The sequence below is a fragment of the Gobio gobio genome (assembly GCF_949357685.1).
Source record: "Gobio gobio genome assembly, chromosome: 2".
NCBI lineage: Eukaryota > Metazoa > Chordata > Actinopteri > Cypriniformes > Gobionidae > Gobio > Gobio gobio.
Window position 1 is genome coordinate 26926581 of NC_137098.1, and position 23786 is coordinate 26950366.

At 38.0% G+C, this 23786-nt stretch overlaps 1 protein-coding gene across 1 annotated transcript in view; it reads left to right on the plus strand.

Moving 5' to 3' along the window:
• Positions 1 to 2154: 2154 nt before the first annotated feature.
• m1ap (meiosis 1 associated protein) overlaps positions 2155 to 23786 on the plus strand; it is a gene marked incomplete at both ends in the record, with an annotated part of 60862 nt that continues 39230 nt past the window's right edge. The window contains 3 exons of the mRNA XM_079803524.1: positions 2155 to 2406; positions 2514 to 2696; positions 4663 to 4846. Coding sequence (XP_079659650.1) covers positions 2155 to 2406; positions 2514 to 2696; positions 4663 to 4846 — 619 coding nt within the window. The remainder of the gene's footprint in view (positions 2407 to 2513; positions 2697 to 4662; positions 4847 to 23786) is intronic.

The following is a 23786-nucleotide window of genomic DNA, read 5'->3' on the forward strand; positions in this document are numbered from 1 at the left end:
AAAAACAAAAAAAAAACACTGGTAACCATTGGGAACCTGAGTTCGGCTCTGGTGGATTTAAAGAGAGGCGTCTGGAATGCTTAGTGAGATGTTAAATTGTTTCTGGTAATTGCTCACATGTTACAGTGGCAAAGTAAGTCCCAGAGTGCAAAACATCTCAACAAACTCCATGTGTAAATGGCTTGCATTCCCATTTCCTTCTTAACTTGTAGACAAACTGTTTTGAGATGAAATGTCCCCAAGCATTCCAAAGCTTGAATTTCCGTTTTGCCAATTTCGGCAACAACGTCACTACTGGGATTGAAGCCTCTGCCTGCTTTCCCTTATCTCCAATGAACAGATGTGGGAGTTTCACGCCGATTCCTGCCTATAACGAAGAGGTGGTGTGTCTTCATGTGTCAGTACTACTGATTTCACAACACAGCCTTCAGCTAAAGCCTCTTAAGGCTTCAGTAAGTGAGTCTGTAACCATCCCTGTGCAAATCACTGATTTTATTCATGCAGGAAACTGAACAGCACAGATTAGATTTCATAATTTGACTTACCCCATTACATGGAAGTTGTGAAACTGCACCTGGGGAGTAACGTTAGCGATGAGAATTTCAAAAGTGTCCTCAGTAAATTTAAAAAGGAAAGGGAATACAAACTGATTGATGGATATGTTCCTTGTCCACTTTTCTGCTAATTATATTATTATATTAACCTCAAGGGAGGCGCATGGAATGAGGGAGTTCTTGATATAAAACCAGTTCATAATAACGATTCACTCGAGAACCGATCAAGATCAGACTCAAAAGAACGATTTGTTCACGATTCGATATCATTTATGAGCGAGCGAGGTGGGGGAGGGGGATTCAGTGCGTGGACGCCGACGGTGGAAATGGATGTGTTCGTCGTCATTTAGTTATTCTGCGGTCTGTAACGAGTGGAGGGTAAATATAAAGTAGCTGTAGATATTTTAAGCACTCTATGAGTCAGAATAATAACAAGGCCTATATTTTGGAGCATCCAGTATCTCGACGTTTTTGAAATTCGGTCAAAAGTAACCAACCCTTCGCGAGATTAGACCACATTAGTGAAGAAAGGTAAATATGTGTAACATACAGCTGTTGAAAATGTACTTAACATTTACATGAACATTTATTTAAATTAAAAATAGTTATTTGTTACACAGTGCTTAAACGAAGCCTTATTGAAATGCACCGAGAGAGAGAGAGAGAGAGAGAGAGAGAGAGAGAGAGCGCGCGCGCGCGCGCGTCAGTGCCCGAATTATATCCAATCCTACCAGTACTTGTAGTGAACTGTACATGAATACTGAAATAACACCTGCTTTGCTCTTTCGTCACCCTTCCTCAGCTTTCTCATCAGCACTATCTGCTGCTCATCTCGGGGCAGTGAGTCTGTGGAGCTGTTTTTAGGGCAGACAAAGTGTCTTTTGTCGCCCTTGTCGTGCTTAAACGGCGGGAAAGGCCCGAGGCGCAGCATTAGTGCGCTCAAAGAACTCTCTTGTCAAGTGGGAAAGCATTGATGAGTCCTTAGATTGCAGAGAGCTGCTGCCTTATTTAACCAATTTGCCCCATCTGTCCTGGTATGGTTAACAATATCACTCTTTGTGTTTTACAGCTTTGGAAAAAGAACTTATAAGGAGTCTCTTTTTTCACAGTCTTTCTTCTTTTCTCAGAAGAACATTTTTGTTCATATTGACTGTGATTAAGCCTAAAGTCCCCTCTTAAGTTATTGTGGTGACATTACAGGACATTTTGTTCTGTTGAAGTATTTATTATGTGTTCCAGAATGAAATGTGACTTTTGTATTACAGGTATTCACTCTTCCCCCCCACATTTCTATACACTTCATTGGTCCAATTTTGAATCCAATCTCAATTGTTACAAGTGGAAGTGAGTCTTGGTTTTGATGGATAACGTTAGTCTGCTCTTATTTAGGTTTCTACCTATGCATGGGGGGAAAGATTGATATTTCATCACCCAAAAACAAAACACCCACATACATTGCTCATCACTGACAATTTACCTGGAAAAGTGGTAAATTAGGCAATCAGTGAATGAATATTATTGTAAATGTTCTGTGATTTTCCAGATTTGATTTTAGTTCAGTATAATTACATCCATATTCATGTTCCTGTGTAGGAGAACCATGAGTGCCAGAAACAGATCCTGCTCTTCCTCCATCCTCCAAGCATGCAGTTCATCATCCTTTACCAGACTGCCTTCTCGTGTGTTGATCGTTGATGCATCGCCGCCCTGGTGGTCAGAGACGTGCACTGTTCTGTGTCAGGCCCTGGAAGATTTCTTTTTCCTGGCCAGTAGTCTGGCAGGACCTGTTCGTCTGCCACTGCTTAGCGTGTTTGCCATCAGTGTACAGCTGGAGTGCCTCCTACCCTTTGTGGTGAGGATGAGTATGTGTGTATTTGTATCCATGTTTGACTAGGTGCGATACAGTAGGTAACCTGTTCATCCAACCTGTTCATTCCTTCGTCTCATTCTCTTCACCAGCAAGTTAAGGGCAATTTGACACGTCTGCTGTCCTGTGTAGAGGAGCTGCGTTCTCTGCCTCAGGAGGGATGTGTTCGGCAACGGGGGTCACTCCTTAAACAGGCAGTGCTGGACAGCCTGCAGCAGTTTAAACAATACATGTGCCATACAGCTCATAGGGACTTCGATAGCAACTGTGTGGAGGTGAGAACTTCCATCGCCAAAACAAAAAGTGCTTTTAATTGTCTATCTGTAAGGAAAATGATTTTAGCATGTTCAGAAAAACAATTAATTTCTTATTAAATATGGGTGAATCTCTTGAAGAGGTCATTTTTGTCACATTTTAACCCAAAAATCAGACGAAAAAATAAATGTAAAAGATAATAAAATCTACTAATAGGACTCTTAATTACTATTATTTTGTGTTTGCAGTGTAAGAGAGATAAGTATAAGGATAATAAGCTAAAGTTTATCATCTCCTAGTTTTTAAAAATGTAATATGACAAAATTACAAATATATAAATGTTAAAATGTTAATGCATGGTGGTACCACAAATTATTGTGCTCCCTTTACTGTACAATCTGTACCGTACTGTTGCAATCATCAATTCAGTCATAAAAATAAAATTTTCTGTATTACGTGGAAAGTAACAGAATTTGCCAAAATTTGATATCACACATATCACACAATTTTGTTTGCTTGTTTGCCAAAAAAAAATGGGAGGATTTGTTTTTAAAAATTAAATTGAAAAAATGTTTTATGCATTTTAAACAGAACAAAAGTTTTATGCATTATTTTGATTACCACCATTTTTATTATACATTTGTATTAAACCATAAAACACAGAATGCATACACAGTTTAATAGACAATTGTATGAATGAAATTCATCCTTTTTATTATTAAAATGGAACCAAACCATTAAAAATGGAATCCACAAAATTAAAATGGAAAACACAGAATTTGGGGAAAAATAAAATGCATTTCAAAGTAATTTCAGTAATGAAAACCATTAAAAAGGGACAATACCAAACGCATCACACTAATGAATATTGGGTGGTAAAATGTGCTCAGTTGTCCTGAAAATATGTCACAATAATGGGTTCTTTAGATTTTTCTCCCATAAATGCCTTAATCTCCTATACAGTAATCAGTCTTGCTGCCCTGGTAACTCATCCTTCAAATCAACATTCACTCGCTGCCTTTCGATCTATGCATCTGCTCCCTGGCTTCCTTTTAGAGTAGTTCACCCCACTGCTTTGTTTAAACCTCACATCACAAGTAAAGAAATTGTCTCATCTGTATTGGGCCTCTTCAAAGCACAGGCATTCACATTCAGATTTCCTACCAATGAATCCAAAGCTCATTTACCCTCTACTATTAGCCTTGAATGAAGATGTTGGCGCACAAACACAGACCACATGGCCCTCAGCAACCACTCTCCTCTCAGCAGGCTCCATTAAAACCCAGCACTAATGTCCCACCACAGGAAGCACAGCAGAGGACAAGTGCAGTTAATCAGATTATACAGAATATTTTTTGTGCCCTAAATGGGATTATATGGTGTATATGGATTTGGTCTCACTTTGCAGTGACATAGACATTAGACATGGACACTATTGTAACTATGCCACAGATGTCATCATAAGATGAGAGAGATGACAGAATCTTTGATGTATGCGATTGTAGCACTGTCTTTGTGACTCTCTATTCAAATATGCAATGATTTGGACAAGTTATTTATGTGGCACAGCTTTGATGACTGATTTATTTGTATCCATAAATATGTTCTACAGTCACATATTCTACACACAATTAAACCTCAGAGAAGATGTTTTGTGCTGTGTAGTTTATGAGAGTTATCTCCCTCACATTCTGAGTTGGAATGTATTTCAACAAGAGAGAGAGAGAGCTAAAAAACAAAAGTGAGACAGCTAATGACCATAATCAGCTTTCATCCGTGCAATCATAAAAAAGGACCATTTGTCTTTTGGGTACACTGTGTGAGTATTGTTTGAAATGTCAGCAGAAATGTGCCATGACTTGCGATATAGAGAGAAACAAATGTAGCATATTTTCTCAAAATCGCTTTCTGTTGGCTATATAAATCTTGAATTGGGTTGGCAGACATTACATTGCATTCTAACTGAAGAATTTACTTTTTTTCAAGGTGACTGTATTAACCTGTCAGTCAGGACAGACAGTCCTCAAACAGCTGAAGCAGGATCTGAAAAACTCTGATCTGATGAGTCTGCGCAGGCTTCTGGTGGTTCACATCACATTACAGCAGAGTCTCTCAGACAGCTCTCTAGCCTGTAGCCTTGAGACACCATCTTCAGAAGATGACCAGGAAGGTAGGAGGGCATATTTAGTAATAACATATTCTTAGTCTCTGAGAAAGTAGGTGAGCATTGGCCTTTATACTTATCTAATGTGGTCATTATGTTCTGCAACATCTGCCAACCATTGGATTAACGGAGAGTTCAACAGGCAGACAGATATTTTTAATACTTTCAGTATTAAGGAAAAAAATCAGCTACATAACACAACAAATCTCAATTCAAAAGGGGTTTCGGGTGATGCTTTGTGTTGTGTTCACGTTTCTGCCAAAACTGAGCTTTCTCTTGTTTTCTTTAATTACTTTAATTAAGGTTTTGCGGTCGACAGTCTCAGGATTTCATACCACAGACTGAGTAAAGTGAGATTCCCAGGGTAAAAGAGCAAACCAGACATCAATTAAAAAAACAGAGCCAAACATTCAAATCTCTGTGTGATCTGATAGGTAGTAATTTAGAAATCAAGGGCGGGCAGGGGAAGATGATTCAAATATAGGGGATGACGGGGCAAGTTTATGTCTGCACATTTATAAACGATGTGAAATTATATCTTTGCCTAGAATTAAGGAATCTCTCTTTCTCCTCCTGTTTAAAATAAATCGACTAGTAAGTGGGTTGCCTGAACAACTAGTTGACCAGTTGGTTTTAAAGAACGATTGTGTCCGTATCTGCATTCCCATTTAAATTTACTTTTTCCAAATAGTACTTTAAAATCTATTGGTTTCATTTAATAACTTGTAAAATCTGGGTGGCACATACGTACACTGCAATAATTTATAGACTGTCATAGTGAGGAATTTAAGATTGTTCATTTAAATTCTGGTTAATGTGTGGCGGCTCAGTGTCTCAATGTTTTCCTCTTCTCCAAGCTGAATATTTACCTAAGTGCTTTGAGTGTGTTGAAAGGGTGGAGCGCTCTTTTAAATTCTTTAACAGAGTAAATCTAGAGCAAACCTCTGGGCTGTCCCACTGCCTCAAACCCAAAGAGGATGCAACCCTTGAAAGTGGGATGAGCTAGAGATTGCATAATGTCTGCTCTTGTGAAAAAGTGTCTTGGTTCTGTTATGTTTGGACTTTTAGTTTGTTTATCTTCAGTCACATGTTTCCTTTGTTCTAGTTTCCCGCCACTCTTTAGTCACTATGGTTACTGATTATGATGATTCATTCAGTTCAGCTGTGTGTCGTCAATTACCCTTGTTTGCCTTACTATTTAAGTTGCAGTCTTTTCAGTCTTGTCTACAGTATGTATACATGTGGTTGTGCTATTCCTGCCTTGATTCATTTGCGTTTGAGTTGGAGCAGATATGAGCAGATGCATATGAAAAAGAATGCGATCATCAGCAATAAACAGCATCTAAATCAAAACGGCTATGTTATTGAATGAAATGTTGACCCAGGACGAGCTATAGGACTGAAGCTTTGGGGGTGTTGATGGACTCCATCTAACAGTTACTCCATCTGTGTTTTGATCATCGTTCTGAATCCGATTTGGATGTAGTTTATGACATAAACGTGATTTTTCATGAAACATACCCACATTCAAGTGTTGATAAAAAAATAATGCATGAAGCTAGAATAAAGCAGTGGATCTGTTCTTTCTTTTGATATATTGGATATTCAGATATTCATACAAGATATTCTGTGGGCCATGAAACTTGTGGAAATGACTAGGGTTGTGCCAATGGACGATATCATCGTCCATCATGATGGCTGACCGACATCACGATGGAGCGCCACGGATGCCACGCCCCCGTTGCGAGTCTATTGTGAGTGCGACACACACTAATCCTCTTCTATAGTATTAGTTAAACTAAAAACTTAGCAGGTCTATTGCTCTGTAAATTAAATTGAGAATGTAACTAATGCATATATATGCTATTTTAAATACTGTAGTCTATCCCAGATATATATAGCCTACATTTTGAAATAATTTGAGGCTGAAACATCCATAAGCATGCGTGTTTATTTTAGCACTTCCATCAGTGAAACAACACTACAGCCTATAAAACATTTAAACGATTTTCAGTAAATAATGGTAACCTAAAGAATATAAGAAAATTAAATATTAGTTAGAAAAATATTTGGGGCTCTGCTCTGCACTTTGAGAGGAATGTGGGACACAAGCTGGATAGACACCTTTTCGAATATCTTCGTCTTCATGTTTTCTCCTGATGTTGCAAAGCAACACTTGTTGTAAAAGGTCTGAAGAGCGGATTTTATCTTCCACAGGGTCAAGACATTTAGGCAATGTTTGATTATTCACTGCCAGAGAAAGCGAAACTAAAATCACTGGTGTGTGTGTATGTCTGTGAAATGCGCTATTCAAATAAACCAAACTTGACACGCCTTACCAAGTTTAATAACAAGAACAAACTGTGTTAAATAAAATTTGAAGTAAAAAGGTATTCGTCCTACAGTGTTTTTTTATACTTTACCACAGTAAAGGATGTGAATAGTTATAATCAGTGTTGGGGAAAGTTACTTTGAAAAGTAATGCATTACAATATTGCGTTACTCCCTTAAAAAGTAACGAATTGAGTTACTTAGTTACTTTTTAAGAAAAGTAATGCGTTACGTTACTTTTGCATTACCTTTTCTCACCTGGGCTGGGCTGTTTTTGTTTATAACAAAAAAGTTATATTTTTGTGCAACGGTAGTAGCCTGGGGCCTCATTTATAAAACTTTGCGTAGGATTTGCGTCAGAAGTGGCGTACGGATGAAACATAGGACGTGCGTACGCACAGAAATATTCGGATTTATAAAACCGTGCGCACGCACATCCTACGCAGTTTTCCCTTAATAAATCACAATCAATTCTAAATGTAGCGCAGCTTTTGCGGCTTCATTTCACGCCCATAGTTGCCCATAAATAGTCCGTGAAACGCCCACAAGTTAATATTCATCGATTGCGAAATCATGGCAAATACAGAGAGGAAATCAAAAAAACGTAACTTCACTCAATGTGAAGTAGAAATTATCGTTGGCGAGGTGGAAAAGAGGAGAAAAATATTTTTTGGAGGGCACAGTGAGGGCATTAGGCCTACTACTGCCAAAAAGGCACTTGAGTGGCAAAAGGTTGCAGACGCCGTAAATACTGTAGCCTCACAACCTCGGACCGTGGCCGAAAAAAAAAAGAAATGCTCGGACATCAAAGTCGAGGCAAAAAAGCGTCTAGCGCTCCATCGCCAGAGTGTGTCTGCCACGGGCGGGGGAGAGGGGACACCGGAGCTGACCCCTCTTGATGAAAGACTGGCGGCAATTATTGGGGAATCCCTATTAATCCCTATCCCTATTATCTACGTGGAAATGGGAAATAGTTCAGTGCAAATGTAATTTCTTGCAGCTTTCTGAATGGTTGAGACATACGTCATATGTTATTTTATCGAAAAATAAAACAAACTAAAGGCATTTGCAAGAATACCATGATTCCGTAGCTGATGAAGAAATTTTTACTATGAAAACAACTTTCCCCAGTGGACAATTAATACATCTAGCCTATCTATTTATCTATATATCTCCCTGATTATCTATCTATCTGTCTATCTAATTGCATCTATATCTGCTCCGCCAGACGGACACATTGACGAGAATATCAGTTTTGTAAATTATTTCGTTCTGTTTACCATATTATTTATGAGGATGAATAGCAAAACATGGCAATATTTCACTTTTTTTTTTTTTTTTTTTGCATTTCTGTTGTAATTTTCGTTTGATTTTGTTTGTTTTACACTGCAGATCGATCAAACGGGTGTTCGTGTAGGCTGTTAATTGCAATACTTGCTTTGTGAAGTCTTCAAGTTATTTATGAGAGGCAGTATTGCCATTTCTTTTACACAACGGTCTACAGTTTCACGTGTTTCTTCCATCTGCCGACGGTGTCGCCATTTCTCATTTCACCCGTTTTTGTGCGTACGCCTGGGTCAGAGCTTGCGTGAAGGACCGCACATTTTCCCGTCAAGTTTGCTTTTTATAAATACCAATTATTGCGTAGAGAGCGGCGTACGCCTTCTTTTGTGCGTACGCAACGTTTATAAATGAGGCCCCTGGATGCCAGCCGAACTTAGCCCCGCCCACAACATTTTTACTCGGGCAGTTCGGTCTGTACTTGCTCAATAGAGAAGTAATTATGCCCGAACAGAAGCTGTTCGGACCAATGAAATTGTCAGGGCGGGCTTTAGACGATGATGGACAGATAATAAACAGTAACGTAATCATTCACGTCATCAAAGAGCGCTTGGGTTGAATTTGTTCTAATCCTAAACGGAGAACTTGTTCATATATACAGTCACCTTTACTATTTCTCTCAGAAATGATGATCGTGTTGGTAAGTACTCTGTGTATCCTTAAATTCTTTTTTTACAACACCGGCAAAGATCGTTTACACTCATCTTTTTCTTCTAACGTTAGGCTACTTATTCCAGCGTACAGACAGGGTTGCCAAGTTTTTACAACGAAACCCGCCCAATTGCTAACGTTCCTCAAAACTAGCCAAAAACAAGCCCAATAGCTTTCCAGGGGGGTTCTCCGGGAAAAAAAAGGCATTTGGGGGGTAAAATATGTGTTATTTTGGCAGGGCTGCCTGCTAAAATTCACATTCCTGGGTCTGTATATCACATAATTGGGGTCGCTTCAACCCGTGGACTTGGCAACACAGTGCAGTTGAGTTCTGTTGACATTTGACAACTAACGTTATGCGTCGCTTCGTTGCTCTGATTGGTTGTAGGTCTATCCAATTGAGGTCTTTCCTGGTTCGGTTGAAACATGCCCCATAATCACAGCCCAACGGAGCAGTATCAGACTCAAATTCTGACTAGAATTGAGTATGACGACGTCAGGCTACAACGGTAGACCTCTTCATACCAAAATTGAAATAATAAGCCCCAGGCTGAGGTAAAAATGCAAATTCAAACATGAACAGTAGAGGGCCAGCTCTGCTGCCATTCTGGATAATGGTAGAATAGGATGCAGGAGAAAAAAGTTTTACCAATAAAAACAAAAAATCTAGTAATTTTCATCATCAAAGGTCAGCAGCAAGACATTGGTAAATTAAATAGATTATGCATAAAAATAGTTGTTTTATTTAACATTTAATTATTGGAGGTTTGCATAGTACTCCTCATTTACACAGTAGCATTTTACTGATTTTATTCATTTTGAGGAGTACAGAATCTTTATTGTGCAAGTGAGATAAATAAATGCTCACATTTAGTCTGGAACTACAATAACCATCATGTTTACACACAACGCCTCTGCACTTATTTTTCTCAACATGGGGGCAGGAGAGCTGTCAGTCAAATTAATGTGAAAAAGTAACTCCGATATATTGTTGTAAATTTGAAAAGTAATACGTTACTTTACTAGCCTGACGTCGTCATACTCAATTCTAGTCAGAATATGAGTCTGAGACCGCTCCGTTGGGCTGTGATTATGGGGCGTGTTTCAACCGAACCAGGAAAGACCTCAATTGGATAGACCTACAACCAATCAGAGCAACGGAGCGACCGAGCGACGCATAACGTTAGTTGTCAAATGTCAACAGAACTCAACTGCACTGTGTTGCCATGTCCGCGGGTTGAAGCGACCCCAATTATTTGATATACAGACCCAGGAATGCCATTTTTAGCTGCCAGCCCTGACAAAATAACACATATTTTACCCCCCAAATGCCTTTTTTCCCGGAGAAACCCCCCTGGAAAGCTATTGGGCTTGTTTTTGGCTAGTTTTGAGGAACGTTAGCAATTGGGCGGGTTTTGTTGTAAAAACTTGGCAACCCTGTACCTGCACGCACGCTGGAATAAGTAGCCTAACGTTAGAAGAAAAAGATGAGTGTAAACGATCTTTGCCGGTGTTGTAAAAAAAGAATTTAAGGATACACAGAGTACTTACCAACACGATCATCATTTCTGAGAGAAATAGTAAAGGTGACTGCATATTAGAACAAACTCAACCCAAGCGCCTTTGATGACGTGGATGATTACGTTAATGTTGATCATCTGTCCATCATAATTACGGGCATAATTACTTCTGTACGGATCAAGTCCAGACAGAACTGCCCGAGTAAAAATGTTGTTGGCGGGGCTAAGTTCGGCTGGCATCCAGGCTATTACTTTACTAGTTACTTGGAAAAAGTAATATTATTACCTAACTCAAGTTACTTGTAATGCGTTACCACCAACACTGGTTATAATAGACTTAATTATAAGCAAACGAAAGGAAAAAACGTTTATAATCCCCTGCGAAAATGGGTGTGATGTGAGTGAAGATTTGGGAAAAGAAACGAGATGTCCATGTCCATTTGGGATAAAATGGACTAGGCCTATTGTTAAAATTCACAGAAAATCGAGTGACCAGATCGCAAAACAGAAAGAAAAAGTGCTCTCTGACTAGGGCTGTGCGATATTGAAGAAAAATGCGATATTCGATATCCTTGTTAAATAATGCGATATTCGATAAGCGATACGATATTGTTTTAAGTGTGTACAATCTATTTCTTTCCCCAACTGATATCTTTCACTTAAAGCATAATCGACTGTGTTTACATGAATACTCATCAAGACAGCCATTTTGACATAACTTGTGTGTGTATTTGACAGTTTGAGTGTGTAACAAGACACGAAAAAAAAAGAAGAATGGCTTGTGCGCATGTTTTGGTGTGTGTGTCAGACAGCACGAGACTGCAAGGAGTTGTTTTTCGCAAATTATTGCATTTAATAACTCTTAACGTCAAGCAAGTCACATAAATAACAGTCATGTGCTCAGTCTATTCTCTGCTATATGCATCAACCTAAAACTTACACTTTTCACAATGTTGAAGTAGCCTAATAAAATCATTTCGATATATTGCGCAGCCCTATCTCTGACCATTATTTCCTTTCTAGGCTAAACAAAGCTTTGTGCTTCACTCCTGTGGTAATATTCACGTGAAACAGCATTCACATATAAAACACTGGGTTAGTAAAATAACAAAATTATTAGAAAATATAAGTAGAAAATAGTATTTATGTAAAGAGATATATTAAAATAAAAAGTGGAAGGAAGCTATTTTTTTCCCCCTCACGTGCAACCTAGCGGATGAGTCATTATTTGGGTTAGTAAAATAACGAAATGATAGTTTTAAGTAGAAAATAGTATTTATGTAAAGAGATATAGTAAATTATCTAGCTATTTACCTAATTACCCCCCAAAAATCCCCCCCAAATGACGATATCATCGACCATCACAATGTTTTACTGTAAACATCATCAACTGCCAATTTAGGGGACATCGCCCAACCCTAGAAATGACAAAAGCGCTGGCGGTGACTGGCATCTTTCATGTTTACGTTAATTTAAAAGACATAACCGACTATGGAGGGCTGTACGATTAATCGAAAAATAATCGAAACCGAAATTGTTCAAATCGTTACAGCCCTACGACTATGTTTACCATGCTACTCGACAAGACAGGAATTTTGACATAATTTTGTGTGAATATTTGCGCACTGTGAGACGCGTGGGTGCGCTTAGCTAGTGTTGCTGTGCTGCGCGAGAACCAAACTGAGAGACACGGTCACTTTCTCATCTATGTGCACTTGAATATTTAAATAGGCAAAGCATACAAATGCGCAAATTATCAGTGAAGATGCAGCACTTGCCCGAGCAGGCAGGTGACAGTTCTGTCAACTGGCCCTAGTGTCTTTCACGCTGGCCCCGGGTCATCAGGCAGTCCTTATTTTCAAGCCCTGCACTCTGTGAATGTCCTTGAGTGGCACAGCTAGAGCCCAGACTTGAACCCAATTGAACCTCTCTGGAGAGATCTGAAAATGGCTGTGCACCGACGCTCCCCATCCAACCTGATGGAGCTTGAGAGGTCCTGCAAAGAAGAATGGGAGAAACTGAGCAAAAATAGGTGTACCGAGCTTGTAGCATCATACTCAAAAAGACTTGAGGCTGTAATTGGTGCCAAAGGTGCTTCAACAAAGTATTGAGCAAAGGCTGTGAATACATGTAATCTTTTAAAAAAACATTTTTTTTATACATTTGCAAAGATTTCAAACACTTTTCTTTCATGTTGTCATTATGGGGTATTGTTTGTAGAATTTTGAGGAAAATAATGAATTTAATCCATTTTGGAATAAGGCTGTAACAACAAAATGTAGAAAACGTGAAATGCTATGAATACTTTCTGGATGTACTGTATTTGGGCCGACGTCTAGTCTTGTCCATCTGTATCCGTTATTTCAACACACACTTAACTTTGGCCCAAGTGTTGGGGACATTTAGTTTTCAAAAGAATCTTGCAAGAAAAAAGAATGTTAGTTATGATGAATTAAAAACCTTCACAAGGACAAACATCTTGAAGATTCGTTGATAGGCTGTCAATTCATTAAATGATCAGCTGTTTTCCCACAGAAGAAGTTTATTAAGTGTTGTTAAGCATCTCCTCCATTGACATCCATAAAAAAAAAACTGCCTCTTGTCTCCTTCCCTGCGTACCACATAACCTTGTCTCAATGCTTTGTTACTGGTAATCCCAAATACCTTGATGAGCTTGTTCATGGATGTTTTATTACGGTAGGGTTGGAGCTAAACACTAATCTGACTGGACTGTTGTTGTCTGACAGATATGTCTAGTAAAGGGAAGTTTGAGGTCATGTAGTCCATTGTGTTTTGCTGGATCAAGTCCATACCAGCTTTATTATTGATTGTTCTGATGAGAGCAGCTAATGGGATAAGAACCTCATGTCAGTTCACCATACACACACATTTGGAAACACTGGCTCTGTTTTGATATAGCTGCCCTACAAACTTAGGTGTGAGCAGCTAGACCGACATTGAGGTCTAGCATCCCTCCCTGTCTGACATCCTGTTTTTAACTTCCAACGTACAAACCCAAGTGTGAGGAGGACCTCACGATTAACATTCTGACACTGTGTGCTTGCGGAAGGAAATAAGACCCTGTGTGTGTGTGTGTGTGTGTGAGAGAGATAGGGAGAGAGAGAGATACTGTGCAATTGGCTGAGATTGTTTCTGTTTGTATCTTGGTCATGTTCTGTATAAAGTGAACTCATTCAGACCACTTAATTCCTTCCATACTTAAAAAAAAAATATTTGACTTTTTTTTTGTCAATGTTGACAGGAAAGGGGCACTTGAACTTAAAATGATTATCGGTGCTGCTTAAATGCGGTCAGTGAACATTTGTGATCGTCTTTCCCTATTGTGACACATATCCAAGTAAAAATGACGTCTCAAACCAGAAAATGTAGGATGGGACTTGATTTTGTCCATCGGGAATTTTTTTGCATTGTTGGATCATTGTCATTTGCTAATTACTGTCTCATGTGAGTGAAAGGAATACATGTTTTTGAAATGTTTGCAAGGTTTTTTTTAAGAAAGTGCTTACATATAATTTATTGTAAGTATTCAACTTCATTCAAAATGTTCAGATGATGAATGACTCTAGAGCCATTTTCAAAATCTCTCACTGGTTCATGAATTTGCTAAGCACTACATAGTGAAACCATATACAGTTGCAATCAAAATGATTCAACTCCCTTGACCTGCAAGACATTTTGCTGCCAAGAACAACATTTTATGAAAACAATTAAATAAAGGCATCAGTAAACTATTATAGAACGTTTATCAATACACATTTGAGTGATTCTGTGAATGTAAAGTTGATGAAAAAATAAATAAATTATTCAACCCCCAAAAGTAGGGATGGGGCCGATCCTATCCAGTATTGGTATCGGACCGATACCAGCTTAATTCACGTATCGGATTTTCCCGATCCAACCTGCGGAGAAATCCGATACCCATGAGCTAGATCTGCGCTTTCCAAAAGTGATTCCCGCCGGCTTGTCTGCTAGCTGGCTGCAAACTATGGAATGGATTTCCTGAACGGAGGCGCGGCTCAATGAGACAGAGTTATGAGACACGCCCCACTCAGGAAATCCATTCCGCAGTTTGCAGCCAACATGTCAGCTGTGTGGAAATACTTCACAGTGGAAACACCGCAGAGCAAGACAATGTTTGCAAAACCGTAATTCAGAGAGGTGGAAGCTCCCTCGCGTCGTACAACACAACGAACGCAATCAAACATTTAAAAAAGCAGACAAGACTAGGGTGACATTTAAGAGATAATAATCAGGGCTTGACATTGACAATCGCCATCTGCGTGTATTTCGGCTGTGTAACACTCACACCAGCCACTTTGGTCTTCTCAAAAGCCATCTGTTATAATCACGTTGCGCATTATAACCAATCACACGTGTTTATATTGAGTTAATGAATAATAATCAGAGGCGTTCAGATTAGCGTAGTTTTGTTCAGAGCGCGCGCGGCTCTCACGCTGGCTGAAATCTACACTCAAAGCAGAGATAAACGTGCGATGTACGCAGGAGATTAATTCATCATACAGTGATTGACAGTTTTTTTTATATTTCAGCACCGAAAATAGTTTCAAACAAAACACAGCAGAACCACAGCGCATCTGATATGACTGGCATTAGGTTGGCTTGACGTTCGCGAATCTAGGGACCGTCTCTAAAGTTACATACAACATTGGTAGGCTATACACCTTTCTAACTTAAATGGCATTTGAAGAGAATGACTTAGTCATAAAACTGACTGTAAAGTGTTCATCTAGGTGTTAGGTATGATGCACACCTTTTGGATTTTTGATATTTAATCAAATAGACTGTCAAATCATATGAAAATATAGGCTTTATTTCACTAGAATACTGTATGGGCTCTTACACAAAATATGCTAGATTTAAATGTGTCATAGCTGATAGAACACTGATGAGAATATTGCTTGAGAATAGATTTACAGATATAATATTAGAGATTTATGCATTATGCGTTGCCATTGACGACGGCCATTATAAGGAAGGAAATCCCACAGAATCTAGCTTAAAAAAGTGCTTAGAGCTGCTTGATTTATTTTTTGTTTGTTGATTTTCAAATATAAATTGATAACCGTGATAATTTGGGTCACTATTATGTTCATATCATACTTGCCTGTTGAGTGGAGTTTATGTCAGCATCATATAAAATCAACAATAATGATAATAATAATATTTAAGCAAACAGCTCTGGTATCGGAATAGTATCGGTATCGGCCGATATCCAAATTCAGGTATCGGGATCGGATCGGAAGTGAAAAAATGTGGATTGTGCATCCCTACCCAAAAGTCAAATTTTGTGCAGAATATTTTATTCTTTATGACCTCCAATAAATGCTGTCTGTAAGTGCTTAGAAGCTTCTGCATGTCTTCTGCAATCTTGGCCCATTCCTTGCTTGAAAAAGCTTCCAGATCACTGATAATCTTTGGCTTTCACGTTACCACTGATTTCTTCCAATTCCAACAAATATTTTCAGTGATATTTTAAAGGTCCTGTTCTTCGTGATCCCATTTTTCAAACTTTAGTTAGTGTGTAATGTTGCTGTTAGAGCATAAATAATACCTGTAAAATTATAAAGCTCAAAGTTCAATGCCAAGCGAGATATTTTATTTGACAGAAGTTCCCTTTCAAAGCCTACAGCGAACGGGCCGGTTTGGACTACATCCCTGTACTCCCTGCTTTAATGACGTCAGTAGAACAGTTTGTTGACTAACCTCCGCCCACAAGAATACGCAAAAAAGGGGGCGTGGTCTTGTTGCTCTTCCACGTGGAGAAGAGGAAGTGTTGCGTTTGTAGAGTGTGTTTGTCGCCATGTCGTAGAGACGCTGTTATTTTCGCATGCATCTCATATTGACGCATGCTTCTCCCCGTTATGGTAAGAGGCGTGACCTTTCCGGGCAACGTGCGCTAAGCTGAACAAAGCACTGATCCCTGAACAAAGCTTAAGTACTGTATATTTTGAGGTATACTTTGCAGTGTTTCCCCGGGGTAGACAGATACTGACACAAACTCTTAAAAACACTTAAAAAGGTGTTATCACTAGTATTTTTCAAGTGACTGAGCATTACAGCCAAACTAATTTCCCTGTTTTAAAAACAAAGCCTTACAAGGTAAAATATACAATAAAAAGAATGGCAGACATTTAGGCCAAAGCGGCAAAGATAATAATCGTTGTCGTTTTTATACAAAAGAATAAGAATAAAGATACACATTACATATACACAACATAATAAATATATAAATGAAATGGTGCTTTATTTTTTTAGCTACAGTAGGTGTATTTAACAGTAGCATTCAAGTAAGAATTTGTTTGAACAATTATAAAAATAAAACATGTTATACACTTCACTGTATAAACTAAACATTAATTTATTAAAGCTACTGTATTAAAGTTATCAGTCAAGAGCAGTGAGTGATTTTCTCTTTGTGTGTTGTTGTTTTATTAACATTAAAGGTAGGGATGCACGATATATCGGCAACATATCGTTATCGGCCGATAAATTATTATTTTTGATGTTATCGTTATCGGTCCAATAAGAAAATTTGACCGATATAGTCAAGCCGATAGATAATGTATTATTTCCTTCAGCTGAGACGGACGCGCTGTCCACCATGATGGGTTTGAATTGCTCTAAATATGTTTGGAATCACTTCGAAAAGGAAAATACAGTTATGTGCAACATGTGCAGCGCAAGTCTTCTATAATCTACATAAAATGATAATGAGAATAGAATAGGCTGTAAAAGAGCGTTGTGTTTCAGCGCGTTTGTTGAGGGAAGAGCGCGCCCACGGAGTTACACCTTCATGACGAGCACAGTCAAGTTCGCTTGTGCATTCACAGCCTTTTGTGCCATTGTAAGTTGTAATATTATATTTATTATTATTCTGTGTATGTAATATCATATAGGATGCGTTTGGTTTAGTTAATAAACGATGCAGTAAAGCACTTCATTGTACCGGTCTTTAGCTTCAGCGCGCGCCCACGGAGTTACACCTTCATGACGAGCACAGTCAAGTTTGCTTGTGCATTCACAGCCTTTTGTGCCATTGTAAGTTGTAATATTATATTTATTATTTTGTGTATATAATCCCATATAGGATGCGTTTGGTTGAGTTAATTAACGATGCAGTAAAGCACTTCATTGTACCGGCGCGCGCATTTCAAACAGAAATGCACAGCATTAATAACTACTGGGACTGTCCTATACATAACACTGCAATGAGAATATTTCTGTTATAAAACGTAGTGAATTCTCTGGGTTTAGTTGTATTTCAGCGCGCTGTTGTGGGAAGCGTCAACAACGCATTCTGACCAGCACAGTCAAGTTCGCTTGTGCATTCGCGTCATTTTAAGCATATGTAAGTCGTAATATTACGTTTTTGTAGTATAAACATCTGATTAAAGTCATATAGGATGTGTTTCGTTAAGTCAATAACCCGCAGTGCTTCACTGTACCGGTGATCATCTTAAGTTTCAGCACGCTCTCAAACAGGGGAAGAGCATCCACAGGAGTTATAACCCTTCACCTATGCGTGATTTTGTGCTAATATAAGTTGTAATATTATATTTATTTTGTATAAATATCTGATTGTTCTCATATATGATGCGTTTAGTTGTTAATTAAACTTCTAAGCGCTTCAGTTTATGGTTGTTCGTTCATTCTCTCCAGCTTCAGCGCGCTCTCAAACAGCAACATTATTCCTAATAGACTAGACTAATATTACAGATGTTTACTATTACTGTAATATTAAACATATTTTTTTTTCAAAAACACAGAAGCATTATTTTTTATAATTAGCACTTTTATTGTTCTCGTATCATTTCCATCAACAATATGGTTTGATTAAAACCATTTCTTTATCGTCTGTGCGGAGGTTATTTCATGCACTTGCATTCTGATTCTTTATTATGCAGCCTAAGTAATGCTGTTCAATTACTTGTTTGCATTATTTAGGTATATTATTTTTATTTTTTAGACAATATAATTTTTGGTAACATTTTACAAATAAGGTCTCATTTTATTAATGCATTAACTATCATGAACAAACAGAGAGCAATAACCTTTGTTTCTTTTAGTAATAAAATGTTTGTGTTTTGTAACAGTCCATTCACAGTTCATAACTAATGTTAAAAGACACAACTTTGGGTCTGAATATGTTGAGATTAACATGAACTAAAATTAATAAATCCTGTTGAAGTATTGTTCATTCATTGTTGGTTAACTAATACTAACAAAAATTAAACCTTATTGTAAAGTGTTAAAAAAAAAATTTGGCCATAGGAGTGTAAAATTAATTTGAAAAGGTAAGGAATCTCACACTGGTTCAAATAGGCTACTGTAGTGTATAGGTTTGATTTATGTTGAAGTGTTTGGGACATGGCTTTTAATGGTGAGCCTTTTGTTTTTGTAATCAGGCTCTCAGAGTTTATTAAAATTTGTATTTAGATTTATCGGCCAATATATCGGTTATCGGCTTTCAAATATTAAGAATTATCGGTTATCGGTATCGGCCAAAATGTTTATATCGGTGCATCCCTTATTAAAGGCATAGTTCCCCAAAAATTAAAATTCTGTCATCTGTCAAGTTTTTTTAAACACATTTCTTTCGTCTGTTGAAAATAAAAGTTACTTTGAAGAATTTGGGAACCAAAGTTGCTGGTCCCCAGTGACTTCCATAGTAGGCTAGATTTTTTCCTACTATGGAAGTCAATGGTGACCAGCAAATGTTTGGCTACCCGCATTCTTCAAAATATCTTATTTTGTGTTCAGCACAAGAAAGAAATTAAAACAGGTTTGGAACAGCATTAGAGTGAGTAAATAATGACAGAATTTTCATTTTTGGGTGAACTCCCTTTAAGGACATGCATGTCCCGTGAGTGTATCTCTACCTCTGGATTAACCAGTGCTTGAAGTGGAAAAAATAAAGTGCCGGTACTCACCAAAGGGGGCGGGCTTTATTGGACCGTGGTTATGGGGGAATTGTTCAGTCAAAAATTCAAGAAGGTACATATTTTAAAGCTCTTTCTAACTTGTACTCAGCCTTAAAGGGTTAGTTCACCCAAAAATGAAAATTCTGTCATTAATTACTCACCCTCATGTCGTTGGACACCCGTAAGACCTCCGTTTATATTCGGAACACAAATGAAGATATTTTAGTTGAAAGCTGATGGCTGAGAAAGGCTTCAGACAGGCCTCCATTTGCATTCAGTACATTGACACTTCCAAGATCCATGAAAGGCACTTAAAACGTCGTTACAAAGTCCATTTCACCACAGTGGCTCTACAATAATTTTACGATGCGACGACAATAGTTTTTGTGCGCAAAAAAAAATCAAAATAACACCTTTATCCAACTTGTTCTCGACTTCCGTGTATGCCTCCACGACGCATGCGCGAGAATATGACGCAGATCCGGCGTTCGGACATATGACCCAGATCCCAGAAGCGATTTGTTTACGAGCAGAGGAAGACGTCTAAGCTGTTGGATTCTACATTGATCGTGCTTTAGGTCTCGGCGTAGTGCTCAAAATGGGGCTTAAGTGTGTATTTCATGGATTCCCGAACGCCGGCGCTACGTCATATTCTCGCGCATGCGTCGTGGAGGCATACACGGAAGTCGAGAACAAGTTGGATAAAGGTGTTATTTTGATTTTTTTTTGCGCACAAAAACTATTGTCGTCGCATCGTAAAATTATTGTAGAGCCACTGTGGTGAAATGGAATTTGTAACGACGTTTTAAGTGCCTTTCATGGATCTTGGAAGTGTCAATGTACTGAATGCAAATGGAGGCCTGTCTGAAGCCTTTCTCAGCCATCAGCTTTCAACTAAAATATCTTCATTTGTGTTCCGAATATGAACGGAGGTCTTACGGGTGTCCAACGACATGAGGGTGAGTAATTAATGACAGAATTTTCATTTTTGGGTGAACTACTAACATATAGTTCTTGAAAAAAAAAAAAAAAGTAATTGTTTAACTATAGCATTTGTTACAATAAGGGTTTATTTACAAAGCAAGACCATTGACTGCTTCTCATTACCATGCAGGCCAATGTTAACTTTTTTTCTTTCTTTTTTTAATCTATAGCATTTGTTATGAAAAATAGCAACACAGTTAGAAACTGTAGCTACAACATGCCACAGATGTATTAAACATCTTTAGTGAAAAATCTATTCCCTTAACTGATTATCTATTATAAATTCTACAACTAGTCAATTTACCACAATAAATAGCCTATAGACAATAGAACGTGATAAATTCTAGTAAATGTGGTCATCATGAGTTTAAAAAACTTGCAGGATGATGTTTTCCCCTCTTTTCATCAGACATTTTAGTGGCTGTTTAGATCATGTTTGACTTTCTGCGTAGTGTTTTACTACATTCTCAATAGAATTCAAATGGGTCGCACATTTTATCACGTCGCATAGGAACAGCTCGTGCAAATCTTAACACTTTTGGAGCGCGCTGGTAAATGCACCTACAATGATTTGTGCGCCAGTTAATTAAACAATTGGGCTTCAGTCACAGTCATATTGCACTGACAATTGATCCGTTAAAAATGCAAGAAGATTGCAACTGTATCATATTAAATGAGGAACCAGTGAATGAAAACAAGTTTGCGAATTTAGTCACTGAGATGCTTTGGAGTAGGGTTGAACGATTTTGGTAATCTAATTGTGACTTTTTTCTTCTTCTTTTTTTACCAGTGTTGCGATTTAATATGCAATAATTTTTTAAGCTCTTTATCTTCTGTATTGTTCAACAAAGAACAGCAATAAATCATTGTATTGTAATGGTGGGAATCTTTAGGCACCTCACGATCCGATTCTGATTCTGGGAGTCACGATCCGATTCCAAAGCAATTCTTGAACTTTTTTTCTTATAAATTAATCTTATTAATACAACTTAAAATATTTTCATTTATTATTATATATGTCATTTTAATTACTTTTTAAAATAATTACACATTAAAATTTATTAAAACAATTGCATGTTAATAATTTTAAAATATAAACTAAAATAGCTTAAAAACATAAAAGCTAATATAGAGGAACAACTTTATTTTATTTTTTTTACAAGTAATGAACAAAAAATGCTGTGAGTGATTTTCTCTTTCTCAGCTTTACTGTTGCTTGATTATTAATGATGACATCATAGACAGCGGACAATCTGCATTCACACTAATGCACAGATCTCTTTTGAAATATAAGATGTGGTTTGTCCTGTCTGTTTAATTCAAGTTTCCTATTTTTAATATATATGCACACTGCATTCCAAACGACATGAATGAAGCCTTCGTAGAGTATTTGTAAGGAAAATACCAGCGGGCGAGGACACACTGTAAATGTAACATCGAGCAAAGCGCACGTTTCTCACAGCACATATACTATGCAATGAAGCCTGCGAATGTCACTGTAATTCGCTTCAACCTTTCCGAACGTTATGAAATATAATTTTTATGGTTCGAGTGGTGTGTGGTCCCCTGAGGAAATGAAAGGAAATGGAAGCAAGCAGAATACGGGTGTTTCTAAAACATACGCAGCGCAATATTGTGCACCTGCAGTTACAATCTAAGTTCAGAATTTATCTGGAATCATTGGAGAGAGAATATTTTCTCCCACCCCTATTGTATACACAATATTAGATCGATTAAACTCAAACTGTTCTTTCTTTTAGATTAACCCAGAATGTAAGCCTTTCTCAGTTAAAAATCTTATCGCGATATTATCGCAAATGCAATTAATCGTTCAGCCCTACTTTGGCGGTGACACATAAACATCTTTGTATCACACAAACATATATTAATTTTGTCTTGTATATATTTTGTCTGTTTTAGGATGTTTTGCTTTATGGTGGCAGAATAACCTCTCAGGTTCACGGTTGTTTGTCATGTTTATGTGTTCATACTTCATAATTATTTAAGTTACAAGCCTAAAATCTTCTGAACCATTTCCGTTTTGAATTATGGTTGAAGGAGTAGATGAGAGCAGTTCTTTTCTTAATTTACTTTCACTGCATGGACAAGAATATCATGAACATTCTGCCCAGCATGTCTTTACGGGTTTGGAACAACATGAGGGTGAATAAATGATGACAGGATTTTTCATTTTTGGGTGAAATATCCCTTTAAATGAGTTCCAATATGTAGATGGAAACATTTTTGGGATGAAAAACCATCTGTGCAGCGCTCCATCAAATAAATCTCAGTGGCTAAATGGAGGCCACTCCTGTGTAAAATTACACATACAAAAATATGATAACCCTTTCCTTTGACTAGCTACCTCTCATCACCAGGCTAACACATGCAGTAGAACACCATAATATCATACTTATAGTAAACCATATTAGTGAGTGGTGACGGCAGTATCATGTGTTATTCTTTTTTAGGTAAAACTTACCTTATGCATACCTCCTTAAAGGGATAGTTCACTCAAAAATGAAAATTCTGTCAAGTCAATTGCTACCGTCAACTGTCTGTGGTTACCAACATTATTCATAATATCTTCTTTTGTGTACAACAGAAGAAAGAAACTCATACAATTTGGAACAACATAAGGGTGAGTTAATGATGACAGAATTTTCACGCTTTTAGACCCCATTAAATATCCTGACGAGCATAGTTCCCTTTCGAAAGGGAACTCGCGCTGCGTCAGCTTCGACGCTACGGGGAACGCCTCCAGCGTGACTGGTGCCTGAAATCACTATCAAAAAACTCAATCCTATTGACCGGCGACAGCCTATGATGTCATCAAGGTGCGACCAGGAAGTATATAAGGGCGCCTTGCCAACATGACAGTATCTCTTCGTCTTCAGGGACTGTTTTGCCTGTCTTCACGTGAAACGTCTACAAGAAGGATAACAATGAAGTGTGCTGAGGCCACTTCTGCAGAAGTGTGTTTTGAATGTGTAGCTTGCGCTTTTGATACACACACACTTTGTGTTTACTGTCTGGGAGAAGAGCATACAACTCGGCTGGACCTCTTCTCGAGGGGAGAGGTTTCAGCATCTGGGAAAGACCACGCTCAAGCTGAGGCTGAGCGGCGTCTGAAATGCGCTTCCCAGATGGATCTGG